This window comes from Cucurbita maxima, unplaced genomic scaffold, assembly GCF_002738345.1.
Source record: "Cucurbita maxima cultivar Rimu unplaced genomic scaffold, Cmax_1.0 Cma_Scf00032, whole genome shotgun sequence".
Classification (NCBI taxonomy): Eukaryota; Viridiplantae; Streptophyta; class Magnoliopsida; order Cucurbitales; family Cucurbitaceae; genus Cucurbita; species Cucurbita maxima.
Window position 1 is genome coordinate 904,757 of NW_019272048.1, and position 19,620 is coordinate 924,376.

General features: G+C 36.4%; 4 protein-coding genes across 5 annotated transcripts in view; 3 read left to right on the forward strand and 1 right to left on the reverse strand.

Moving 5' to 3' along the window:
* Positions 1 to 2,093: 2,093 nt before the first annotated feature.
* Positions 2,094 to 7,824, forward strand: LOC111466838 (3-ketoacyl-CoA thiolase 2, peroxisomal-like). 2 transcript variants are annotated; one of them, XM_023111490.1, is made up of 15 exons: positions 2,139 to 2,155; positions 2,241 to 2,373; positions 2,536 to 2,618; positions 2,713 to 2,797; positions 3,549 to 3,675; positions 3,845 to 3,943; positions 4,032 to 4,099; positions 4,189 to 4,296; positions 5,240 to 5,317; positions 5,407 to 5,539; positions 5,622 to 5,718; positions 6,557 to 6,680; positions 6,814 to 6,922; positions 7,357 to 7,440; positions 7,561 to 7,824. In XM_023111490.1, the coding sequence occupies exons 2-15, from the start codon at positions 2,290 to 2,292 to the stop codon at positions 7,641 to 7,643; spliced, it is 1,362 nt and encodes a 453-aa protein (XP_022967258.1). In that variant the 5' UTR covers positions 2,139 to 2,155; positions 2,241 to 2,289; the 3' UTR covers positions 7,644 to 7,824. The 2 variants fall into 2 exon arrangements, with proteins under 2 accessions (XP_022967257.1, XP_022967258.1); XM_023111489.1 differs by having other exon boundaries at positions 2,094 to 2,373.
* A 598-nt stretch (positions 7,825 to 8,422) lies between these two features.
* On the reverse strand, positions 8,423 to 13,521 carry LOC111466899 (sm-like protein LSM5). Its single transcript, XM_023111586.1, has 4 exons — positions 13,362 to 13,521; positions 13,139 to 13,262; positions 9,140 to 9,212; positions 8,423 to 8,662 (listed from the first exon to the last, which is right to left on the reverse strand). The coding sequence occupies exons 1-4, from the start codon at positions 13,393 to 13,395 to the stop codon at positions 8,630 to 8,632; spliced, it is 264 nt and encodes an 87-aa protein (XP_022967354.1). The 5' UTR covers positions 13,396 to 13,521; the 3' UTR covers positions 8,423 to 8,629.
* Positions 13,522 to 14,983: 1,462 nt separating this feature from the next.
* On the forward strand, positions 14,984 to 18,172 carry LOC111466869 (protein FAM98A-like). The gene is made up of 8 exons (XM_023111541.1): positions 14,984 to 15,246; positions 16,343 to 16,423; positions 16,509 to 16,597; positions 16,774 to 16,848; positions 16,970 to 17,094; positions 17,162 to 17,344; positions 17,460 to 17,522; positions 17,751 to 18,172. Exons 1-8 carry the CDS (start codon positions 15,124 to 15,126, stop codon positions 17,852 to 17,854), a joined length of 843 nt encoding a protein of 280 aa, XP_022967309.1. The 5' UTR covers positions 14,984 to 15,123; the 3' UTR covers positions 17,855 to 18,172.
* Positions 18,173 to 19,292: 1,120 nt separating this feature from the next.
* LOC111466875 overlaps positions 19,293 to 19,620 on the forward strand; it is a 3,277-nt gene continuing 2,949 nt past the window's right edge. Inside the window, exon 1 of the mRNA XM_023111549.1 lies at positions 19,293 to 19,461. Coding sequence (XP_022967317.1) covers positions 19,456 to 19,461 — 6 coding nt within the window. The 5' untranslated portion in view covers positions 19,293 to 19,455. The remainder of the gene's footprint in view (positions 19,462 to 19,620) is intronic.

Here is a 19,620-nt window from a genome sequence, read left to right on the forward strand (position 1 = left end):
TTTTTTTTTTTTTTTTTTTTTTTTTTTTTTTCCTCCTGTCGTCTCCGCTGTCTTTGACGGTCCCGACTCGGTGAGACCCGGCGGCCGGTTCGGTCGCTTGACCCCTCCCCTGGTCGTTTTTTTATTCCATTTTTAATCCATTAATATAATATAATTTAAATAATATTAAAGAGACTTCACATTTTTTAAAAAAAAATTAGATATCATCAAAAAATAATTAATCTATTAAAGAAAATTAAATTAGAGGCTAAATTAATAAAAAAAATATTACTAAAATTATATAATTTACTTAAATTTTTAAAAGATACCTTAAATTTTATAAAATTTCATTAATAACCTTCGACTTTTTAAAAAGTTTTAAAATATTTCCACCGTTAATATTATATTTAAAAAATACTCATGAAAATTTATAATTTATAAGTATAACTATCTTTATCTTTATAAAAAAAAAAATTAAATTTTATTACTAATATATTATCTTTAAATTTTTTAATATTACTTTTAAAAATTTATGAGTATTTTTTATATACGTGGTATTATCGATAAACATATTTTTAAATTTTTTTAAAAAGAGTTTAAAGGTATTTTTGAAGTTCTTAAAAAGTTTAAGGGTATTAATGAAATTTCAAAAAAAATTATTGGGTTTAATTTTTTTTTTTTTAGTTTAAAAATTTTTAAACAAAATGTTAACGTTTCCGTACAATACTTTTAAATTTTTTTTAAGTTTTAAGAATATTTTTTATATTTTTTTAAAAGTAGTATTATCAAAACTTTTAAAATTTTAAAGTTAATTTTTTTTAGACAAGTGAATAATTGAAATTTATTTTTATTAATTTAGTCTAAATTCTAAACTTTTAATTTTGTTTATAGTAATTCGTAAATTTATAAATATTAAATAGTCCAATACATAATAAACAAATTTAAATTTTAGTCGAAGAAAGTATAAAAAAAGTATAAAAAATTTAGTAAGTAAAGTGTACTAATGAATGATAAAGACAGAGGATGCAAGCGTTATCCGGAATGATTGGGCGTAAAGCGTCTGTAGGTGGCTTTTTAAGTCCGCCGTCAAATCCCAGGGCTCAACCTTGAACAGGCGGTGGAAACTACCAAGCTGGAGTACGGTAGGGGCAGAGGGAATTTTCGGTGGAGCGGTGAAATGCGTAGAGATCGAAAAGAACACCAACGGCGAAAGCACTCTACTGGGCCGACACTGACACTGAGAGACGAAAGCTAGGGGAGCGAATCCCGGTCGATGCTACCATGTACAAACAATTAATTGAAAGTCTTGTGTATCTTACTACAATAAAGCCATATTTTACATATGTCGTGTTTCTCATTAGCAGATCCATAACATGTCCAACTTGTATTTGTAAGCGGCTAAAAATGGCGTTAAAATCCTTAAAGGGTACTACAGATGGCGATTATGCAAAAGATGTAGATGACATGAAAATCACTTATAGATATGCGTTCCAAAACAACACGTAATTTCTTTGTCCATTATTATAACAGAGTTTGTGGCACCTACCTATTGTGCTCGTCGAGCAATGTGGAGATAAGGAAAGTATCGGAGAAGCTCGATCATTCTCAATACAAGTATACGACGTGATAACAGTTATACGATTAAGCTATCAAATAACTCAATCATATATGGACGTATCAAAACACTTTGATGCAAGGTTTCAATCGTTCAGATTTTAGGAGCAATCAAGTTTAACCGTTTGGATTAAACTTTAATATTCTCTCGAAATCAGCTTCTAGAAACTAAAAATACTTTCGAAATATTACCTCATTGAATTTTCTTATAATGATTTATAATATTTAATAATAAATATATTTATAATTGAATGAATAATCTATTAAAATTATTTTAATAATTTCACTTAATAGAAATAAATTAATCAACAAAAAAATTAATTAGGTAAAATTATTTAAATTAATGGTGAGAATCGAATAAAAATATTATTTATTTAGATTTTTTTGAATTTTTTAAAAATATTGTTAAAATAATTTAATAAACGAATACGACAAATTGGAGGGGTAGTTGTTATTAATCTGGTAAAAATAAATAAATAAAATAACTGTAACTACCCCCATTGGTGGCTGTGATGATTCCAGGCCAAATTCCCACGATTTTCACGTACTCTTCATCGAAACTCGTGCGTATACTTCCCGGAGAAATTATGTGTCAAGTGGAGCACGATTTCAGTCGCTATTTCCGTTCATTTTCTTCCCCTTCTATATAATTACCAGATTCGATTGGCGTTGCCATTGTAGAGCGAGGGAGAGAAAATGGAGAAGGCACTTAACAGGCAGCGGGTTCTTCTTCAACATTTGCAGCCCAGCTCTTCTTCTTCTGGATCTGCATCGCTTTCTGTATGTTTTACTTCCCATTTTGTAGTTCATCTGTTTATGATTCCCTGGTGTTCATTCTAGGGTTTTTTTTTCCCGTTTTTTCGCTTGGTTCTTCTTGATTTTCTTCCTTACTTTGAATTTTCATTGGGCATTTGGCTGAACTTGTTTTTGCTTGGTGGATAGGCTTCGGTATGTGCTGCTGGAGTAGGCGCTTCACATTCATACCATAGGACTGGTGCGTTTGGGGATGATATTGTCATTGTAGCGTAAGTTTTTTTTTTTCCCTTCCCCCCACTGATGTTGCTTAGCTAGCTCTTTGTTGCCTCTGATAATCTCTTGCTGAAAAAAAATGGAAAACAGAGCATATCGTACAGCGATTTGCAGAGCAAAGAAAGGGGGTTTCAAGGATACTCCTGCAGAGGATCTTCTTGCATCTGTTCTAAAGGTTTGATTCATTCGTTCATTGATGTTACTATATTCTGCACTAGCATTGAATTTTTTTGGATTTGTTTAGGTTCTAATATATGTGTTGTTTCCCACATATGTGTTTAGTTTATTTATCCAACGTTTTTTCAATTAAGTATGTCAAGACATATTTTCAATGTCTGAATTTTGAAAATGCACCATTTATGTGGTTGTTAGTTGTTGCCAACACTTTTAGTGGCCCCGTAAAGTCATTCTGGTCCCTCAAATTACTTTAATTTATGGGTAGGAATGTGTGTTTCAATAAATTACAACTAAGGTATTTCCGGTTCCCAGATTGGAGAGAGTAATGAGTGTCAGCGAGGTCGCCGGCCTCAAATGGAGGTGGTCTGTGAGATTTCACATCGATTGAAGAGAGGTACGAGTGTCAGCAAGCACGTTGGGTCCCGAAAGGGGTGGATTGTGAGGTTCCACATCGGTTAGGGAGGGGAACAAAACATTTTTTTGTAAGGTTGTGAAAAACTCTTCCAATCTGGCGAGTTTTAAAAACCTTGAGGGAAAGTTTGAAAGGAAAAGCCTATAGAGGACAATATGTTCTAGCGATGGGCTTGAGTTGTTACACACTCAGGTAACAGTTAGAGGCGAAAGTTAAAAAAAAAAAAAATCAAATAATCAGATACTAGATTATATAATTCAGCCAACTTCTTAATCGAGCTTTGTTTCTTTTCATAATGTTTATAGATTCTCTTAAAAAATACTGATTGTTGATGTAGGCTGTGATCGAGAAAACAGAACTGAATCCGAGTGAAGTTGGTGATATAGTAGTTGGCACTGTTTTGGCTCCTGGCTCTATAAGAGCTTCTGAATGCAGGATGGCTGCTTTCTATGCTGGCTTCCCTGGTACAATATGATATTCCACATTCCTTTGTTTTTGTATCCCATAGCAATATTTTCAACTTCTCTCTTATGTAAACCCAAACTTGGAGTTCTTTACCAATTAACCAATCTTTGAGAGCCCAAAATCCCATCTTCCCCAACCATTTGGCTTATGATGTTTTTGATGCATTAGACACGGTAAGCATAAGAACGGTCAACCGACAGTGCTCGTCCAGCCTTCAAGCTGTTGCTGATGTTGCTGCTGCCATTAAAGTTGGATATTATGATATTGGTGAGGACTTTTGAGAACCTGAATAGGAAAAAGAAAAGTTATAACATTGTTGAGTTTTTTACCTTAACAGATCTGTCTTGCAATGTAGGCATTGGTGCTGGGTTGGAGTGCATGTCTATTAATGACATTGAATTTCCTGTTAGCGATAATCCCAAAGTATATTTTACTCCTTAAACATTCTATGCACTTGATTAACCTGATTTACCTTGTCGTCATAAGTTTTAATTGATAAAAGTTGTTAACAGGCAAATGTCTTTAGACAAGCTCGAGATTGTATGCTTCCAATGGGCATCACTTCTGAAAATGTTGCCCAACAATACGGTGTGAGTAGGGAAGAGCAAGACCAGGCTGCTGTAAGTTCTCTGCACTTAACTTGGGTCTGTTGATTAAATTGAGTGTGTGAGATCCCACATTAGTTAGAGAGAGGAACAAAACACTCTTTATAAAGGTGTGGAAACCTCTCCCTAGCAGACGTGTTTTAAAACTATAAGGCTGACGGCGATACGTAACGGGCCAAAGCGAACAATATCTGCTAGCGGTGGACTTGGGTTGTTTGGTAACAAAGCCAAACACCGGGTGATGTGTCAGCGAGAAAGCTGAGCCCAAAAGGGGTGGACACAAGGCGGTGTGCCAGCAAGGACGTTGGCCCCGAATGGGGATTGGGTGTTCCCACATCGATTGGAGAAGGGAAAAGTGCTAGCGATGACGCTGGACCCCAAAGAGAGGGGGAGGAGGGGGGCAGATTGTTAAATCCCACATCGGTGGGAGAAGGGGAACAAAACATTATTTATAAAGGCTGTAGAAACCTCTCCCTAGCAAGCGCGTTTTAAATCTGTGAGGCTGACAGTGATACGTAACGGGCCAAAGCGGACAATATCTGCTCATGGTGGACTTGGGCGGTTACCGAGTGAACTTAAGCGAACCTAACTTAACAGTTAAAAAAGCATACATTTTATAAATATTGGTTTTAAATTTCTATACCATAAACATAAACTGACCAATTCAACCTTAATGGTTACGCTTAATATTCTGTATTGCCATGAAATCCTTGTGAGTATTTCTTGATAGCTTTTGTGTATTTGTTGTTTTTAGTTCATTTATTAGTAAATGATTTCATACTGAATTAGCGATACTATGAAGTTCTCCATTTAAGAGCACCGATATTTTGGATTAAGGCTTGCATTTGCCATAAGATTCTGCAAGGAGACATGTTGAAAATAAAATCTATCATTGATTAGCAAGAACATTTTGAACTTAAACAACTGTGAAAATTTGATCTAGGAGTAATTTCAACAGGTTGAATCGCATAGGCGTGCTGCTGCAGCAAGTGCATCTGGTAAATTCAAAGACGAGATCATCCCTGTTTCCACTAAGGTAGTTGCTGAATGACTTCTGTACTGGGAAAATTTTTGCATTCATTTTGTTTTCTTTGTCACTTACAAACTCTTCACCATTCTTCAAAGATCATCGACCCGAAATCTGGTGTTGCAAAGCCCGTGGTTGTATCTGTGGATGATGGCATACGGCCGAGCACAAACATGGAAATTTTGGGAAAGTTGAAGCCAGCATTCAAGAAAGATGGCTGCACAACAGCAGGTTTTTAAACAATGGAATTTGGTTTGGTATCATGTTTGTCAACAATGGAATTATGCTTAAATCAATGCTATTATTTTTACAGGGAACTCTAGTCAAGTTAGTGACGGTGCTGCTGCAGTCCTCCTCATGAAAAGAAGCTTAGCTATCCAGAAGGGACTTCCTATTCTTGGTGTCTTTAGGTAAAGTCTATTCTCTTACAATTATTACCCTACGATGGAGAGTTCATTATACAAAATGATCGAATGCTGAAGAAATATTTTCACGTTCCACCCCTCTGATCTTTTTCATTTGAAAAAGTATTAAGAGTGGGGATATCTATTCTGAGATCCCGCATTGAAGAGTGGAATGAAATATTCGTGTGAAAACCTCTACCTAACAGATGTCTTTTAAAAACCGTGAGGTGACGACAATATGTAACGAGTCAAAGCAGACAATATTTGTTAGTGGTGGGCTTGGGTTGTTACAAATGTATCTGAGCCAGATACCAAACGAGGTGCCAACGAGGACGCTGGGCTCTAAGGGGGTGAATTGTGAGATCCTACATTGGTTGAAGAGGGGAACGAACTATTTCTTACAAGGGTGTAGAGACGTCTCCCTAACAGATCGATTTAAAAATTGTGAGGCTGACGATGATACATGACGGGCCAAAGCGGACAATATCTGTTAGCGGTAGGCTTGGACTTTTTTCAAATGGTATCTGAACTAGACATCGGGCGGTGTGCCAGTGAGGACGCTGGCCACCAAAGGGGTGGATTGTGAGATCCCACATCAACGGAAGAAGGGGAACAAAGCATTCCCTTTAAGGGTGTGAAAAACTCTCTCTAACAGACCACGTTTTAAAAACCGTGAGGCTGATGACGATACGTAACAAACCGAAGCGGACAATATCTACTAGCAGTAGACTAGGACTGTTACATCTATCTTCCAATGAAAACAACTATGATTGAAATCCAAACATGAAATTTATTGAGAATTATACTTTGGAGCTAATTTTTTTTTCTTAAAAAATATATGCAGGAGTTTTTCAGTAGTTGGTGTTGATCCAGCAGTGATGGGAATTGGACCAGCTGTTGCAATTCCTGCAGCTGTTAAATCTGCTGGTCTTACCCTCCAAGATATTGACCTTTTTGAAATTAATGAGGTAATTTTTCTTGTCATTCTTTCACAATGATTAGAAAATGAAAAAAGAATCAAGTATTTTACGGCTTGTTTGACAGAATGTTCATGGAAGATTTGTTTGATTTTCATGTGAATACGCTTTTGGGTTTTGGCAGGCATTTGCATCTCAGTATGTGTATTGCTGTAAGGAACTAAAGCTTGATACTCAAAAGGTGAATGTCAATGGCGGTGCAATTGCTCTGGGCCACCCTTTGGGCGCAACTGGTAATCTTTCTATCTTTATCGTCTTCTCCATTTATACCAAATCGAAGGTTTCGTTCATTGAATTCTGGTGAATCGTTGACTAAAGGTGTTTGTGGGTTGAGTTGGGTTAGAATGAGGTATCCTTTAGACCCGCCTTTAAACAACTATGCTCATGAAGTTTCTATTTGTTTGAAGTCAACCTAATCCATATGGTTGATTCGGCTTTCTGAATCATCGAGAAACCGCCCAAATATTTACCAATGATGAGGTTTTTTTGTTCAGAAGTGAAAAATATTCAAACTTTGGAAGATAATTGGTATGTTATCTACTATGTTGTTGTGCTCGGATTGTTAACGAGTTGGTATAATGGCTTCCAAGAAAGAAAATAGAATTATAAGTATGGTGAGCGAAAAATTCTAAAAAACTATAACCCTTTCTCCTTTATTTGGTGGCAGGTGCTCGTTGTGTAGCGACACTCTTGAGTGAAATGAAGCGTCGTGGAAGGGACAGTCGATTTGGGGTTATCTCCATGTGCATAGGTATGTACCTCTCTCAGTTTGGTGTAAAGTGAGAATTTAAACATTTAACTTTCAATCGAGGTCAACCTCAACAATTGGGTCAGTTAACTGACTTCTAACTACAATCCATGGTGTATGCAGGCTCGGGGATGGGGGCTGCAGCTGTACTAGAAAGAGGCGACTCTGTTGATGAGCTTCGCAACGCAAGGCCAACCTCCCACTAAACTTCAAAATCACATTCTCATCTTCAACCATCCCATGTAGAAGTAATTTAAGTATTTTTCGGTTGTCAATCTAGACTGGTATTTCCCTTAATGTTCTAGTTTTTATCAACTTTTTGCACTCTAAAAAGAGTGTAATTTGGTTTGGTTTGCTTCAATTCCCCTTTATCGATCACTTCTATTCTATCTCGTGCAAAATTATTCGACATTTTTAAAGTTTAGGACTTAATAGAACACATTATTGAAAGTTGAAGGACTTATGAACTATGCAACACTTTTGAAAGTTTAATAACTAAATAGACACAAATAATAACTAAATAGACACAAAAATCAATTAAGAGCTTGTAGGTTGAACTTATAATTTAACTAGATTAGTTGGTCTCTCAATCACGTGGCTTATTTATGTAGTGGTCGGCATTCCTACACTCCTCCTTGCTCACCAATCTAATCTTTGGATGTTTTTGCTAATCTTTGGATGTTTTTGCTTTGGTTACGAAGGTTGACGGAGTCTAGATTTATGGATGGATTCAGTCCAGATGTTTTCACTAATCTTTGGATGTTTTCGCTTTGGTTACGACTTTGTTGATTTTGTCAAAAAAGAAAATAGGTTTTGGAGGTTCATTGATTAGTAAACTTCAGGTGTTGATAAGGTTGGGACCGTGGTCACAGGTTTTGGAACTTGCAGAAGCTTTCCGATCACGGCGTAAAAGTAAAGAGCAAAGGTTCAATCTCTAACCATGTTTTAAAAATCTACATAAGTATTTACTTCAGCACATTACCACTGTATTTAAACACAATCAAATGCACTTAGAATTGAGCCAATAGATTTGTATAGGAAGCAATGAAGATGAAGGAATCAAATACATGAAAGTTGTCACCTGCGTCGTTCTACATTGAAAGAAAACTAAATGTTGGGAGTTGGGAGGCACAACTCATAACAATGGTGCAAAGTTTGTCAACCAAAACAATATGCTATTCATATTCCACACCTATTCTGCGTCTGGCGATCCACTGGGAACGAGCTGCATACAAACAACAGATGTTTCAACAATCATACAGCAATAAGAACTGCTCGTTTGCATAGAAGCGCTTACATGCACGTTGACTAATGCTCAAAAGACAACTAGACCAACTTAGCCCGAGTATTATGGACAACTACTTGACTCTACAATATATATCCCGAGTATGTCAAGATGAGTTAATATGAATATCGACTCATGCCAACTTATCACGTGTCAACTAATCTCACAAAACAACAACTTCCTTAATATAGAAGGCATATGAATATGACTCGACTATATAAACGTTAGGACGAACAAATATGGTTCCCTTCATTAACTCGCTATCATTATTAAGGCGAGGATTGGAGGGTCACCCATGGCCATCATGAAGCTAGGCCCTTACACAACCATTGTTCATTGGTTTAGGAACTCGTCCACAAATTAGTAGCTTTCCAAAACAAGGGCATGTAAACATTAAAACCAGTAATTGTCACTTACAATAGCAATGTTGTTCCCATTGAGTAGAATCTGATCCAACTTTGTTATCCGTCTCCCCTCAGCAGTGATCTCACTACAATGTAATATAGAGAGAGTTAAAACCATATAGTAGTTGCAAAGAGAGCTGTGAGTTTTGATTAAAACAAAGAGTCTTTAGGTTCATACAAAGGCTGCACGCGACGTGCATAAAAAGATGTTCCAAGATAGGAAATTCAGGCCCAAAAGAGCTAAGAACGAAGCATTTGTGTGGAAACCTCTCTCTAGAAGATGCGTTTTAAAACCTTGAGGGGAAAGCACAAAGAGAGGACAACCTTTACTAGCGATAGGCTTGGGTTGTTACAAATGGTATCAGAGCCAGACACCAAGCAGTGTGCCAGCGAGGACGCTGGCCCCCAAGAGGGTGAACTGTGAGATCCCACATTGGTTGGAGAGGAGAACAAAACATTTATTATAAGGGTGTGGAAACCTCTCCCTAGAAAACGCGTTTTAAAACCTTGAGGAGAAAGTCCAAAGAAGACATTATTTACTAGCCGAAGACGATGTTTAAAAAAGCTAAAAGTGGCCTCAAGTTTTTTCCTCTTGAAGAGGCGGGGCGGAAGCCTTGAGGCGTTAAGCCTCGTCTTTTATTAAGAACATTATACAAATCCTAAATTAGTGTGATCGTTATTGAAAAAAATAATAATTACATAAAAGTGAAAACAAAATCACACGGCAAATTCATACTATTCTTCTAATTAAGGTGGAGGCTTAAGCCTCAATATGTTTTCTTAGGAACATAAGCCTCTCATGGTCTAAAATAAACATCCCTCACATCACCCACAAAGCATGGGACCAAGAAAGAGTAGCAGACTCAAGGCGTAGGTGCCAAAGCCATTGAGCCAAAAAAGGTTTGTTCTGAGCCCTTAAATCCCCCCAACTCTATGCCCCAAGATTTATTGGAATAGTCCAATCCCATTGCTAGCAGATATTGTCCATTTTGGTCCGTTACGTATTGCCATCAGCCTCACGGTTTTGAAATGCGTCTACTAGGGAGAGGTTTCCACACCCTTATAAAAAATGCTTTGTTTCCCTCTCCAATCGATATGAATCTCACATTCAATTACTTTCCCAACGTATGCCAACTCACCGAGCGCACATTTTGCCTTCATCAACCTCTTCCCACAAAAAAAAAAAAAAAAAATCATTCGTGAGCTTCTCGAACGTATTACAAATCGAACCAAAAGGGAAAATAAATAAATAAGAATTCTATTCAAGATCGAGCTTGTGAGATCCCACATCGGTTGGGGAGGAGAACAAAGTATTCTTTATAAGAGTGTGGAAATCTCTCCCTAGCAGACGCGTTTTAAAACACTTGAGGGGAAGTCTGAAAGGGAAAGCCCAGAGAGGACAATATCGGCTAGCAGTGAGCTTGGACTATTACAGAGCTAATGTGAGCTAATGTGGGTCACTCTTCCACCCATAGAGAAAGAAGCTTCTCTTACAATTAGCAAATCTTTTACTCACTCAATAACAGGACTCCAAAAGGGTAGAGATTTCAGATTATGGCCGAGAGGGAGACCTAGGTAGGATGAGAAGAAAGACTCAATGTCACAACCCACCTTCCCACCTTACCTAGGTCACATTTTAGACCCATAATTTGGCATTTTCCCTTATTAATTTTAAGCCCCAACAATGTTTAGAAGAAAACTAAGATATGGTTCAAATGAGGAACGATTCTTCCTTGTCGGAGCAGAAAACAACAGGACCGACAATCCCGTTAAGAGTATCCACCACAAGCACGAAGAGAGATGGGAGACCAGGGATTGTCATGCCTTAGGCAGGTCACGGTCATGGTTGTCTAAGGTGTGTTGTCCATAGCTGCATGTCTGTTACATGTCAAAACTCTTGCCTTGTATCACTTTATCGCTTTCCTTTACTGCTTTCATGATTTATAATTTCCTTCTTGTTTTTTCTTAGTATATGACGTTTCGGCAGAATCATGTCTACCCCTGGTAGACATGAAATGCCCCATAATGTACTATAAGGGGTGTGACTAGTTGTCAACTCTTCCCCTAATTTTGTATGACCGTTCGGAAAAATCACGTCTAGGTCTACCAGACCTGAATCGTCTCAAATTGTACTATAGAAGGATGCAACTAGTTGTCAAATTCTCCCTACTCGAAAAGTTATATGTTACTTAAGCCGTTGTTGTTACATTTTGCTTGTATGTCATATAACATTGTTTTCAATAGTGTTTTCAATCTCTCTCAACCTTTCATTCAAAATCTCTCTGCCCCGCTTTCTAAAACTTTCTTCTCAAATCAGGGCCAAAGGCTTGAGCATACATTGTCCGACCGTAGGAGACACGATCCTAAATTAGCTTAACTCACTCACTGTTGAGAGTGAATGCCGCACAATCGCCAAATCCATTGCCAAGAAAAGGGCGATTGTGACACCTAAGGCCTCTCATAACTCGGATCATCCACTGGGCCTACCACAAATTAGAATATAGTACTCAACCATTTTAATGCTGCCCAAGATCCAAGCCCTCCACTTATACCCAATGCCGTTCTTCATGAGAACCTTGTCCAAAAAGTACCAATCCGCCTCTCTTATTAATTCTTTTCCTTCTATTTCAACACGGCATGAGATTATCAACCACTTTCTTCAACTTCTGAAGAAATCTACACTGTTCAGTTCACTTCAAAAATTTGAACAAAGGGGTTTCTAAGCCTTAACTCAAAAGCTCTCCAAAGCCAACCTCCAACCCCACTCCTAAGATTGGAGAAGAACAGAGCGGATTCAATGAAATTCCATACTCCATAATTCAAATTGCACTAGCGCAACTTTTTCTCTCGCTCAAATCATGTTTTCAATGGTGAGAATTATTGAAAGGAGTAGTCCCACGTTGGCTAATTAAGAGTAAGATCGTGGGTTTATAAGTAACGAACACTATCTCCATTGGTATGAGACCTTTTAGGAAAACCAAAAGCAAAGCCACAGGAGCTTATGTTCAAAATGGACAATATCATACCATTATGGAGAGTTGTGATTCCTAACATGGTATCAGAGTCATGTCCTCAACTTAACCATGTGAATAGAATCCTCAAATATCGAACAAATAAGTTGTGAGCCTCGAAAGTGTACTCAAAAGTGACTCAAGTGTCGAACAAAGTGTGTACTTTATTCGAGGGTTCAAGAGAAGGAGTCGAGCCTCGATTAAGGAGAGGCTATTCGAGGGCTCCATAGGCCTCAAGGGAGGTTATATGGTGTACTTTGCTCGAGGGGAGGATTATTGAAAGGAGTAGTCCCACGTTGGCTAATTAAGAGGAAGATCATGGGTTTATAAATAAGGAACGAACGCTATCTCCATTGGTATGAGGCCTTTTGGGGAAACCAAAAGCAAAGCCATGAGAGCTTATACTCAAAGTGGACAATATCATACCATTGTGGAGAGCCGTGATTCCTAACATGGTATTAGAGCCACATCCTTAATTTAGTCATGTCAATAGAATCCTCAAATGTCGAACAAAGAAGTTGTAAGTCTCGAAGGTGTAGTCGAAAGTGACTCAAGTGTCAAAGAAATGGTGGTACTTTATTCGAGAGCTCAAGAGAAAGAATCGAACCTCGATCAAGGGGAGACTATTTGAGGGCTCCATAGGCCTCAATGGAGACTATATAGTGTACTTCGTTCGAGGGGAGGATTGATGAGAATTATTGAAAGGAGTAGTCCCACATTGGCTAATTAAGAGGAAGATCATGGGTTTATAAGTAAGGAATGAACGCTATCACCATTGGTATGAGGTCTTTTAAGGAAACCAAAACCAAAGCAACGAGAGCTTATGCTCGGTGGAGAGTCGTGATTCCTAACATTCAATCCCTTAACACAGACAGAAACACTTAATAAAATAAAGCGATCAAACATGACAGATTGAAACAGAACAATTTATGCAAAATACAAAGACAACCCACATGAGCAAACCAAAGAAATATGAGTTTAGATCTTGTAGAGGCACTTACTATTCAGTAACATCTTCAAGAACCATGTTGACATAAACATCAAATCCTTTAAGAGTGCCAACAAGCTCTTTGTCGCCCTTCATAATGACCCATATTTTAGACCCTATACATCGGTCGATTAACTCTGCAAATCCCCACCAAGAAACGCAGTAAATAAGAGTTCATTTCCGGCGAAATAGGAGGGGGAAATGAGAAATTAAGCGAAGGAGAAGCAGAAGCAAACCTGAGGGCAGTAGCTGCGAAGGATTGTTAGCCATGGATTAAAGGTTTTTCAGAAAGACTGCGAGTTGAAGCCGCAAGTGTCAGTGAAGTGCGAAGAGGCGCGATTTCTTATTCCCTTCGACGAGCCATCGAGCGAAACGAAAGCTTAATAGTTATGACTAAAACATCCCCCTACCAAATTAATTCTAAAAAAATAATTTCAAAATTTCAAAATTTTTAATAATATTTTAAACTTTAAAAAAAATATTTTTTTATTAATATTTATTTGAAATAAAAATATCAACTTTAAACTATTTTATTAATATCTTTAAACTTTTTTTAAAAAAAAATTAAAAATACTGTTATTATTATTTAAAAATATTCATGAAATTTTGAAAGTAGGATTAACCCTCTTTACCTTTATAGAAGAAAAAAAATTATTATTATCGGACCAAAACCTTCTATCCACATCTCATAAATTATCTCCAATTATTTTATGTTACTTTTTTAAGTTCATAAGTATTTTTTCTAAATAGAGTTTACGAGTACTGTGTGAGTTCGAGCTCGAGTTTTGTTGGTTTTAACACTAGTTCGTTAGGGTTGACTTTCGATCTTGGGCCTAATTCTATTACATTTAGGATTATGTTGGTTTTCGAGCCTTTGAATTAAGATTTGGGCCAAATTGTCGTTTTATTGTCTCGATCAGAATATACTTACCTAATCATATGATTATAATGAAGACAACGTGGTATTATAATGAAGACATTCAATTTGGACGCTTGTAAATTTGTAATTAGTTTCAAAATTTAATCGTATATGATCGTAGTTTTATGAGTAAGTTATGAAAGTCTAGAAATTTGTAATTTGGTCAAAAATTCTCATTTAATACACAACTTTTTTAAAAATAATTATTTAATGCTCGTAAACTCAATTATTTTTAGAAGATGATGTAAGCAATCGTAGTATCATATTTCTAATATATTATAAATTTATTAAATTACAAATTTAGTCTCAATTTTTTTAAATCTTTTTAATTTTTAATTTTGTATTTAATAATAAGTATACATAAAAACAATTAAAAAAATTAATATAAGATTCCATTAGGTATTTCATAGTTTTTTAATTTATAAATTTAAATGGGTAAATTAAAATTTTAAAACTGCATATTCTAAATTAATAAAAATATTTTTTTAATTTCACATTTTATTTTAAAAATATATTTAAATTTCAATAATATCCTCTCCTTAAAAAAAAAAATATCCTTTATTTGGGATAATGTTTCAAAACACTCATAAATTCTAAATTTTAAAATGTTTTATTAATACATTCCAAATTTTTTTAAGAATTAAAAAATATTATTAATACTATATTTAAAAAAATAGCATTAACCTTTAATTTTCATAAAAAAATTTAAAAATTATTATCGTAATTTTTTTAATTAAAGTTAAAAAATGTTTTAAAAAAGTTTTTTTTAAAAAAGATTAAAAATATTAATGAATATATTGAAAGATAGGGTATTTTTTAAATGTGTTGAAAGATAATTGATATTTTTGAAACATATTATTATTATTATTATTTTGTGATAAAGTATAAAAAAAATATATATTTTAAAATTGAAAAAAATGATTTTAGATCTAAAATCTAAAATCTTTCGTAAAGAAGAGAAAACCTTCCTCTGAGAGGTTTTAGGTTCTTCTCAAGAGATACAGTGAACAACTCCTCTGTTGCCCGCTAGGGTTTCTGATTGTCTCATCATCGTCTCTCTCCCTCACAAGCACGACGCCATGGACAGATACCAGAAGGTCGAGAAGCCCAAACCTGAATTACCTATTAGCGAAAATGAGATCCGAATCACTAGTCAAGGCGCCATTCGAAACTACATCACCTATGCTTCTACGCTGCTTCAGGTATATTTTCTCCTCATTCAATCTCATTTCTCCTTCATTTCCATCTTCTGATTGCATTCTACAATTTCCTTCTGCTTTTTGGAGTTCCGCATGCCGATTTTCCCGTTTTTTGTGGCAATGTTGCGTCTGTTGTCTACGATTCGGTTCGTCTTTATGAACTTTGCTCTTTCGTTTTTAATTTAGAACAGTCTCGGTGTCAATCGATTTGGACTGTTAGGGTTTTTCTTTTTAGTTCTCGATGTATTTTTCAGTGGATGATTCGCTATTTCTTCGTTTGCTTGTGTGATTGTATTGGTATGTAATTTGGCAACTCTCGTAGATATTTGGAAGAACTTCATCAAGTATCAAATGATATCTAGTCTGATTTTTCAGTGGATGATTCGATATTTGGAAGAACTTTATAGCTCAATTAGTTTCAATGGATGTGCATGCTGTTTTTATAAGGATCGAATATTTGAATGAAAAGGATGAAGCATACTGAAGGATCCCAAGGAGATAACGAACACACACAGGATTTTCAATCCTAGCAGGAAAGGGAGAGAAACGGATGGCTTGCCTTTTAGTAGTTGATTCAGCGAAGAAAATGATGGTCCTGGATGTAAGCTCATCCACCCTAATCAAGACTTAGTCATTTCGTGTGTGCTTGTGGGAGTCTCTTTCTTTTTTTGATGTGCTGTCACGCTCCCTTCCCATCTATGGACCGTCTCGCTGCAATCTGACGTGGATTTCCGATTGAGACTGAATATAAAGGAAGGAGACTAGTTACAGAACTCCTTGATCTAGAGCTCTGCAGAGAAGTAACAAAAACATTAGTCCCGAAGCTCTATGTTTAAAGTTTAAGCATCACGAAAGTTACTTTTAAATTTAGTTTATTTTATAATGTGTCAGCTCCTTTGATGTCCTATTGTCATCTGTTCTAGAGGTAGATGACCTCTGCTCTTCTCTATTTATGGTTTAAATGCCATGAGGCACCTTCTTCTTGTTATTTTTTAAGTAGCTTTTGCAAGAGTATGTTGTTTGATAAATTGTCTATAGTATTTTTGTTATCAGAAAAATTTTGTTACATAGAATATTGTTTTCCTTGGTACTTATTCAGGAAAAACGTGTCCGAGACATCGTCTTGAAAGCAATGGGACAGGCAATCAGTAAAGCAGTGGCTATTGCAGAAATTCTAAAGGTTTGTTTCCTTTAGAATATGTGTGCTTTTGAGTGTGAATACTGTTTATTATATAATTGATTCACTATGCGTCTCCCCGAAACAGAAGAGAATATCACGGTTACATCAAGAAACAGCCATCAGCTCAGTTAGTATAACTGATGTATGGGAACCCATTGAAGAGGGTCTTGTACCGTAAGTTTTCTTAATTATGCATTCGAATATAAATTTATAGTAAAGAGTTGAGAGCTTGCTTGGGTTTTAGTTGATTTGCACTCGTTCGGTATGCATCGTTCGCAATTTTGTTGTATGATTGTACTATGTAGCTTAGTGCTTTAGATGTGCAAGAAATAACTTCCCATGTCACACAGGGTGGAGATGACTCGTCACGTCTCAATGATTTCAATTACCCTGTCCAATCGAGAGCTAAATAAGAATTCTCCGGGGTAAGTTGTTTTGGAAGCGTTACAATTCGGCATAAAAAGGGGGATTTTAGCCATCTTTCTTGCATATTTCATGCTTGGGTTTCTTCCGCGTGCATGACGATGAGATAACTTTTATTTGTAGGTATCAAGCTCCACACTTTGTGGAACAGCCAAAGCAACAATATAACAATCAGCAGCAGCAGCAGCAGCCGCCCCAACAACCACCACCCAGACAACCTCGCGTTTATCACAATGCTGTTAATGAAGGTGATTTCGACAAGAGTTAATTATTGGATTATGGAAGGGCTTTGACATATCTCTGGTACTTTTGCAGATCCATATGGCCAAGGCAGAGGGCGTGGTAGAGGGAGAGGGCGTGGTTGGGGAAGAGGTGGATATGGGAATTATCAAGGTGGATACGGCAACTACCAAGGTGGATATGGCCACTACCAAGGTGGCTACGGCCACTACCAAGGTGGGTCTGACAACTACCAAGGTGGTCCTGCATATTATCAAGGTGAATATGGAACTATAACTTTTTCAGATAGAAGTATGCATTAAAGGGTTCACTGTGCTGCATTATATTATTAGGGATTACGAATTTTAGTTCTTGTGAGCTTTCTTTATCGTAGATAATGGTGGATACTCGAATTGGGGACGAGGAGGTGGGCGGAGTAGAGGCTGGGCCTACCGTGGTAAGCTTCTTTCTCAATTTCTCCATGCATCACAAAACTAAAAGCTTAAGTCTGCCCTTAGGAATGTTTCGAATACGAATGCAACCTGATCGAGTCTTGAAATGCATCGACTTATTTACTTCAACGTCGTAACTAGTAATTTAGGTGGTGTATGGTAGTAGCTCTTTAGACTCCTGATCATGTAATGTTTGGAACAAGGCATTTCAAGAAATTATTTTCCTCCCGCAGGAGCTGGATACGAAAGAGGCAGAGGAGGGGGTAGAGGTTATAGCCGTGGACGGGGGAGAATGGGTGGTCGCACGAGGGGGGGCGGCGGAGGAAACCAGGCTTAGGTGAATCAAACCGCACCGCCCTCCGTTCATTCTTCCTACCCCTTACTTGAGCTTAAACACTTGCCTTGGCCAGTGGGATGAATTATCACATATTTGTTTTGGTAGCTTGAAATTCAGTTTTTTTCACAATTTCCAGCGCTTTTAGGCAGTGTCTTCTTTTTCTTTTCAGATAATGTGGGGAAACGCAGCAGCATTGTATTTTGGTTCCATGTCTTTGCATTTAGCTTAAAGAGAGCAATCAGTTTATTGTTATTAATGTAATTCGTTTTTACCCATGTGAAATGACCATAATGCCCTCAACAATTAAACATTAGTCTCTATCTTTTGATATGACCAAAATGGTCACTTGAGAATTATATTACTGACGTGGCCATAAATATGAGACAAAGAAAGGGTGCATTAATTAAGAGAATGGACTTCTTGTCTCCATTTGGTAACAGACCACTAGACAATGCCACGTCAACATGAAATCAGAAAAATGGAGGACAAAGTGACACGTAAGCAAACTTGGTTTATTTAGCAGATTTTTGAAGTAAAGGTATGGGAAGCTACAACGTGTAAACATGGGTCAACATCCCAAACAAAATTTGATGTTTTTTTCTTTCTCATATTTAAAACTCGAAATTCTTATTTTAAATATAAAAATATACGTCAATTATTGCTGAATTATGATCGTTTTTTATAAAAATTTTAAAATTTTTTAAAATTGGGGTTTTTTTTTTTAAATTAAAAAAGAAAGAAAAGTCAAAAGTTTATTGTCTTTAAAGCCTTTCGTATTACCTTCGACACTCAAAATTATTATGTGATAGCGACGTAATTCCTGACTCCATGGACCACATCATCAATTTTTGTAAGAATTAATAAGAGGAAATATATGTATATTTTATATCCAAACTTTGTCTCCCCACCATTTATCCCACCAATTTCGGTTTATGTCTCATTCCCACCACATAAGTTTCAAAATTTATAGTTGAAACAACCGGAGCATCTTCACCGACACAATTTTTAAAATAATGGAAAGTGTCTCGAGCTGAAATAGACCAATGATATCACATTTACGAGTTAAAAAACGACATTATATTATTTTATTCCATAGACTACAAATTTAATTTATGGTTCGAAAAACAGATTCTAGAACACTCTCCTTCTAAACCCTTCAAAAAACGAGGGGCCAAAAGGGTAGCTTTCGTCGCAACAAAAATCTCTTAATCTCCTAAACTCACTCCAATGCAAGTTTTTACTTTCACTCTTTTCCAAAGAAATGAATCATGGTGTACTTAAAAGCCATTGCCCCATATTCTTGGGACCAATCCAAATCAATGATCCATATCCATTCAAGTGTATGGCCAAAACAGCTGCCACGTGTTCCAAAATTGTCTCAACTCCCACCACATGATAACAATCTTTATAAATGGCATCTTCCTTAGATTCTCATTCCAAAACTTTCTCTCAGCCTTTCACAGTGAAGACAGGGAATCTTCAGCAAAGGGACAGCCCAGACAGATCTCTCTAAGCGCTTTCCCATTGACCCAAACTTTGTCATTTTTCTTCGACATGTGCACAGCCCCTTTTAAACAAGCCTTGCCCTACCAATTCTAGCCATGCAGGTAAGCCTTTCAAACACCTTTGTTCGTGAAAGTCTCTGAGAAAATTTGTGTTTTCTTCTGTTAAATCTTAATGGGTATCTGTTTTTTTTTTTTTTTTTTTTTTTTTTTTTTTTTTTTTTTTTTTTTTTTTTTTTTTTTTTTTTTTTTTTTTTTTTTTTT

What these genes read in the sequence shown, in the direction of transcription:
- LOC111466838 (XM_023111489.1), top strand. Translation starts at nt 2,290, where the DNA reads ATGGAGAAGGCACTTAACAGGCAGCGGGTTCTTCTTCAACATTTGCAG. An exon ending in TTTCTATGCTGGCTTCCCTG is followed by an intron (nt 3,676 to 3,844) that starts GTACAATATGAT and finishes TTGATGCATTAG; the next exon opens with ACACGGTAAGCATAAGAACG. An exon ending in AAGAGCAAGACCAGGCTGCT is followed by an intron (nt 4,297 to 5,239) that starts GTAAGTTCTCTG and finishes TAATTTCAACAG; the next exon opens with GTTGAATCGCATAGGCGTGC.
- LOC111466869 (XM_023111541.1), top strand. Translation starts at nt 15,124, where the DNA reads ATGGACAGATACCAGAAGGTCGAGAAGCCCAAACCTGAATTACCTATT. An exon ending in CTATTGCAGAAATTCTAAAG is followed by an intron (nt 16,424 to 16,508) that starts GTTTGTTTCCTT and finishes TCCCCGAAACAG; the next exon opens with AAGAGAATATCACGGTTACA. An exon ending in TGGTCCTGCATATTATCAAG is followed by an intron (nt 17,345 to 17,459) that starts GTGAATATGGAA and finishes TCTTTATCGTAG; the next exon opens with ATAATGGTGGATACTCGAAT.
- LOC111466899 (XM_023111586.1), bottom strand. Translation starts at nt 13,395, where the DNA reads ATGGCTAACAATCCTTCGCAGCTACTGCCCTCAG. An exon ending in TTCGCAGCTACTGCCCTCAG is followed by an intron (nt 13,263 to 13,361) that starts GTTTGCTTCTGC and finishes GGGGATTTGCAG; the next exon opens with AGTTAATCGACCGATGTATA. An exon ending in CTTGAAGATGTTACTGAATA is followed by an intron (nt 9,213 to 13,138) that starts GTAAGTGCCTCT and finishes ATTACATTGTAG; the next exon opens with TGAGATCACTGCTGAGGGGA.